Source organism: Eurypyga helias, unplaced genomic scaffold (genome assembly GCF_000690775.1).
Source record: "Eurypyga helias isolate BGI_N326 unplaced genomic scaffold, ASM69077v1 scaffold13315, whole genome shotgun sequence".
In the NCBI taxonomy this organism is placed as follows: domain Eukaryota; kingdom Metazoa; phylum Chordata; class Aves; order Eurypygiformes; family Eurypygidae; genus Eurypyga; species Eurypyga helias.
In genome coordinates, this window is record NW_010249563.1 from 1 (window position 1) to 6,022 (window position 6,022).

The 6,022-nt window shown below is 50.9% G+C and overlaps 1 protein-coding gene across 1 annotated transcript in view; it reads right to left on the reverse strand.

Moving 5' to 3' along the window:
• Positions 1-1,113: 1,113 nt before the first annotated feature.
• CMIP (c-Maf inducing protein) overlaps positions 1,114-6,022 on the reverse strand; it is a 62,535-nt gene continuing 57,626 nt past the window's right edge. The window contains exons 18-20 of the mRNA XM_010151409.1: positions 5,585-5,690; positions 4,392-4,462; positions 1,114-1,447 (exon numbers count right to left, since the gene is read on the reverse strand). Coding sequence (XP_010149711.1) covers positions 1,394-1,447; positions 4,392-4,462; positions 5,585-5,690 — 231 coding nt within the window. The 3' untranslated portion in view covers positions 1,114-1,393. The remainder of the gene's footprint in view (positions 1,448-4,391; positions 4,463-5,584; positions 5,691-6,022) is intronic.

Genomic DNA, 6,022 nt, shown 5'->3' on the forward strand with positions numbered 1-6,022 from the left:
TGTGTTTTTCTTTTTTTTTTTTAAATAAGCAGCTCTGTACAACGAAGGCTCATTATGAAAACAAAAAAAGTCAGCAACATAGTTATAAAATAAACCACAATTTTTAAAAAAAAAAATCATCTTCTAAGCGACCGTGGAATCTGAAGAATGTCGCAGCCACGTTTACAGAGGGGTCAGAGCTACCGGGCCAGAGACAGGGCTGTGGTGTCGGTCTCCCCGGAGGAACATGCAGAACAACGCAGCGTGCACAGAACAGGTACGGGCGGGGCGGGGGAGAAAACAGAAAATGCTGATGCACAAAACGGAGGGAGAGCTTTTTTCCCTCCCTTTGAAATATCGGACGTAAACAGAAAACAACGGAGGCAACTTGTAAATCCCACGGGGTTCTGCGCACATCCCACTGGCAAAATAAACGGCGCCTCTTCCCCAACTCCCAGGAAACCTGACATGGCTTAGAAGACTAAAGAAAGTTTTCAGACTTCGGAAGGAAACGTGACTTTTATTAATTCCTGCACCCACCCCACCAACCACACCCCCCTCCATGGGCATTTCCCTTCCTCGCTGGTAACGTTTGAGGCATTTTGAAGTCAAAGAGACGACGCGATGGATGTCATGACAGAGGGAGTATAATACAGTATATGCATTACTAAAAGGCAATTCTTCAAGGAGGACATTTCCTTTAAAAAAAATAATAATAACAAGACAGCAAACTAGTTTATACAGTACTATACGCAAAAAAAGGGTAAAAGAATTAACAATTCATAAATAAAAGACAGGTCCCAGACCTGTTATTTGTGAACCATTTTCTTAAATAGGTGCATTATGTAAATCTTATGTACAACAAAATTACTTTGAATAACAACTGCAAGGACATGGGGGGAGGTGAAAATCGTATTGGTTTTGGTTTTCTTGAGATTTCTGTAAGTTTGATTTTCTGGAGCAAAACTGGTGAAGGAAGAGCTTTGACTGGCTGGGTGCCAGCCACAGGAACCCGGGTAAATAATGAGAAATGAATTTTTCTTTTTTTTGTCTCCACACGGCATAAAACACAAAGGCAAATAAAATCCACAAAGGTGTTTTTTTCCTCTTTATAATCCTCTTGCTGCTACAAAGTCTTTTTTTTTTTTTTTTCCTTTTCAATTTAAATTATGTTGATTCTGAAATCACAAAGCTGAAAGAATCCAGCCGGGTCCAGGCTTGCCCCGTCCACCCCGACACACACAACGCCACTCCTCTACCCCACAACCACGACTCCTACCACCACGTCCCACGACTCACTGCTCTACAGGTATTAGCCAAAAGTTTTTTTTTCCGGGTTGTTTTTCTCTGTTTGTTTTAAAAATCTTTTCCTTCTCGCGAGAAGCAAAAGAGAAGAGTCGGAGGCAGGGAGAGTTCACCACGCTTCGGTGTAGCGGACGTCCACTTCTTTCAGATTGGGTAGTTTAGCCTGTCAGGAGGGTGGGAAAAGGTCAGAATTAGTGACACGTGGTCAGGACTCGGGGAAAAAGGTTCAGAGGATCATGGAATCACGCAATGGTTTGGGTTGGACGGGACCTTAAAGCCCATCCAGCCCCACCCCCTGCCATGGGCAGGGACACCTTCCACTAGACCAAGTTGCTCCAAGCCTCATCCAGACTGGCCTTGGACACTTCCAGGGATGGGGCATCCACAACATCTCTGGGAACCTGTGCCTCCCTACCCTCTCTGGGAACAAGTCCCGTTGCTGTCGAATCTGTGCCGACAGCGAACCAGGAGGATTGATGTGCCGGCCCGAAGCCGCGGGAAGATGCGCGACGACCTTGACCCCGCAGAGCGCCGAGGCCGAGAGCAGCAGTGAGCTGAAGCACACGGTTGTGGACAGGGACAGGATGAGGAGCCTTCAGAGTCACACAAAACGCAGTGACACCTGCGGCAAAGATCAGCCCCCCACCTTTATTTTTCATACAAATGCTTTGCAAAATTTGTCAAACCCTGCCAGGAGGGCAGCGGACGCCGACTGCAGCAGCCAGCCACACGCTCCTCCAGCTCCACGCTGTCATTCCTCGAGTTTTCCCTCCGTGTACTACAAAAATTGGACAGCGTTAGAAACTCTCAGTGTCGTGGCGGTCCCCCTTCCACAACTCCGCCGCATCTGCACGTGTTGTTCCTGAATTACCCTGCGCGAGGCAGATGGGAATCGGCTGTTTGCGCTGTTCCTACTCGTCGATCCCGTTTCCGTGCTCTCTGACCATAATTGTACAGCTAATTCTCTCAAAACAAATAAACAGGTTTAATTAGGCTAGGGCATAATTGAGGAGTTGGAAGTTTCTAGGAGTCATTATTACCTCACTCCTTGATTTATGTGCACGCATATTTTGATAAGAGCTAGTCATAATCCTACAGACACTGCCAGCAAATAATTTTTCGGTTAGGCAATAATGACTTCAGTGGTGGGTGTTTATTTATTGTCTGGTTCAGCCTGCCTGGTACATATGTGGGTGTCTGTGTGTGTGCAAGCGTGTTTGGGAGGGGTGGGGGATGGAGCGGGGAGGAAATGTCATCACCGGCTTGTGCCCCGAACGCTCTCGCAGACCGTGGGGAGAAGAAGGAAAGATTTGTATCAAAAATACGTTCTTTGAAGTCTGAGCTGTTCTCACCAGACCTACAACCATGTGCCCCAGGGAAAGAAACGACTCCCCTCTCTCCGAACACACACGGAGCTCTACGAAAACGGCCGCTAAGACAAACCTCAGTGGAAGAGGTGAGAGGGGAAAATGTGACGTATGCCTGTTTTCTCAGCTTCTCTCGCCCTCTGCCATCGCCGGGACTCCGCTCACAGCCAGTTTCGCTGTTTGCCCTGGCAAGTCACTTCCAACGCAACACCAGAGCGGAGGGAACCGGTTAGGAAAACGGGAGTTTCGGTCTGAAGTTAGTGGCGAGGGGGCTCAGGAGCAGGGGCAGGACGGGAGGAGCCTTTCAACAGACTCGATTTCAGAGCCCTGGGCCAAATACAGCGCTGACCTTGATTGTCTGAACACGCTCGGGGCCCGATACAAGCTCCATTGTGGGAACCCATCTGCAAGCCAGCTGTGAATTCCAAGGCCGACTTCTTTGCATACACAATTGTGACACAAGTTTGGAAAACTTGCGTGCTAGCAGCGTTGCAGCCGAGTCCGCGGGGGAGCCCTGGCCCCACAGCCACAACCGAAGTCGTACGCTTGCAGCGAGTTCTGAAAGCAGAGCAGCTCCAGGACTTGCCTCAAGTTCCAATCTCAACCCAAGGTCATGACCCTTTTCAGTAAACTGGGCACAGCCTAAGGTTTCACCACACAAGACCACGCCGTGTGGGGGTTCATCCCTGGGTTTGTAAGGTAAGGCTCTGGGAGGTGTGACGCACGCAACACCAGGGCGAAGACAAAGCCCACGTCCAGTCACCCAAGCCAGCGCATCTCAGGGAGTCTCTGTCTGAAACCCCCTGGGGCCGGTCCCCTCCGGCAGCCACATCCCAGCCCTTCACACCATCCTGCCAAGCAGTTGGAGATTCACAGCACCAATGGTACCGCCAGAGCCGGGGCTGTTGGGTCTCAGGTGTCCAGCTCAGGAAGCGGGCACTTCTGCGGGTGTTTCTGTTGAAAGCCCAGTTCCAGCCCAAGAGGGGTCAAGGTAATCTTGCACCTTCCTCAATGCTTGTAATTCTCCCTGTGCGTCCTGAACCAAAGCCTGTAATGCTGCTCACACATGTTACTTTTGGTCCTGTTAACAGCACAGGACACGGCTCTGGAGCTGTGCACTAGGTTTTACCTGTGCATCCTCATCGGACACAGCCAAGACGCCCCTATTTATGAAACCTTTACTGTCGGCAAGGCTGGTGTAAAGATCCAGGTTCTGATTCCATCTCATACTCATCCATTCAGCATATCAAATGTTTCCGGAATCCATCAAAGCCAGCAACCTCAGAATGCTGTTTTCAGTCCCCACAACAGAATCATAGAATAAAATCACAGACTGGTTTGGGTGGGAAGGCCCCTTAAAGCCCCCCCAGTCCCACCCCCTGCCACGGGCAGGGACACCTTCCACTAGACCAGGTTGCTCCAAGCCTCATCCAGCCTGGCCTTGGACACTCCCAGGGATGGGGCATCCACAGCTTCTCTGGGCAACCTGTCCCAGTGCTCCCCACCCTCTCCGGGAAGAATTCCTTCCTGATGTGCAAACTAAACCTCCCCTCTCTCAGTTTAAACCCATTACCCCTTGTCCTGAATAATCCACTTCACCCCCTTCAGATGACTTTCATGCTACCCACCCTACGGGGCCAGTTCTCTCTGCTCTAGGCACTAGCACCGTGCATTTCCTAAATCTGCAAGTCCTCCTGGGCCAGCTACTTCTCATTGTTAGTGGATGCAATTCAGAAATACCTTGAGATCTTCGTAGGTATCTGCTGAAAGTTTGGTGCTGTTCATATTTAAACTACACAGGCTCTTCATGGCTAAAAGAGAACACACACAGAGATTTATGATCACGCTGCATTTCCATAAAGGATCAGGCTTACAGTAGGCCAAAGCATAAACAAGACATGACTGTGCAGCACTCTCAGGAAAAAGCTGAATAGTGTATAGAAGTACGAATGGATAAACAGCTGTTTGGGCCCTCATCCAGGAAAAAGTCCCTATTTAGGAAGGGCCATTAAGCATATGCTTAAGTCCGCTGACTTCAAAGGAGTTCAGGCAACTTCTCATAATCAGTTTCCTGCACAGTATTGTGAACAGTGCCCGTTCTCTGCGCTCGGCCTGGTGCACGCAGGGGCCCTGCTGACCGAGCAGTCCTCCCTCTCTCCTCCCCCCACCATTTCCATTTTGGGCTCCAGTACTTAGCAGAATAGTTTCCTAGGATGAGCCATAACTACAGGCCTGCCTGGCACGTCTGTGTAGGATCAAACGTATTAAAGGAACCCTTTAAACCCAACAGGCAAGGTTCATCATACACTGCTGGAGGTAGCAAGGGTCTCATTCTGGCATGTCGAGCAGCTCCCAGTGCACAGGGCAATCCTGAACGCTGCTCAGACGGCCCCGCTCTGCCTTGCCCTGCTTAAATTAAGGAGAGAGTTTCACCTCCCCAAAAAAAGAAGGAACAAAAAAATGCCAGAGAGGGTAGGAAACCTGCTGCACACGGTTGCTAAACTCACTAATTTGTTGCTACACGGCTTTGCAACCCTCCCCTCCCGCACGGCAAGGTCAGACTCCCAGCCAGCGGGGACAGCCGCACGAGGACACGTGAAAAAAGCCAGGAAGTCCCAGGGCAACAGGTCACCACGTGAGGTGGAGACAAGTGCCATCGGCAAAGTCAGGGGCAAGAGCCAGGGTACGGCCTGGGACCAGGTCACTGAGCGTCGGCAGGCTCAGCTCACCCTTCCGCTGCCCCTGCCCGCAGCTCGCCGGCCACTGAACGGGCTGGGAGGAGGGACGTTGAAACCCAAACACAACCACAGCCTGTCCCAAATCCCTGCGGAAGCAGCACTGCGGCAGCCAAGAAATCAAATCTTCTATCTGAACCCACGTGAATTCCTCCAAACGCACGTCACTTTGCTCTGTAGCTTATTTTGGTCACTCACAGCTAAGTGCCAGCAGCCCGGCGTCCGTGACGGGAGTCTCGCACAGGTTGAGCACTTGCAGCATCGTGAGGTGTTCAGAGAGAAGCCGCAACCCTGCGTCTCCAAACTGTGGGTGCAAGCAGAGCTGGTTTCAAACAAGGCACCCACACCGGGCGCGAGCACCTGCGTGCAAACATGGTTACGAGGTTTGCAGATGAGCCCTCAAAGCCACGCTCGGACTGTTCACCGCAAGCTCAAAACAGGAGAGAAAGCGAATAGTTTCATCCCTATTTGGCAGCTGGGGAACAGAAAAATTGAAGTGCCTTGTGCGCGCGGAACCGCAGGCCATTGTTGTATTAGAATGGTGCCTTTGAAGTCTGGACTTGGTATGAGAGCTCCCACCCAGGCTATACAAGACGGTTACGGCAGGCCCCACCAGGTCACCCGCGCCCTACACAA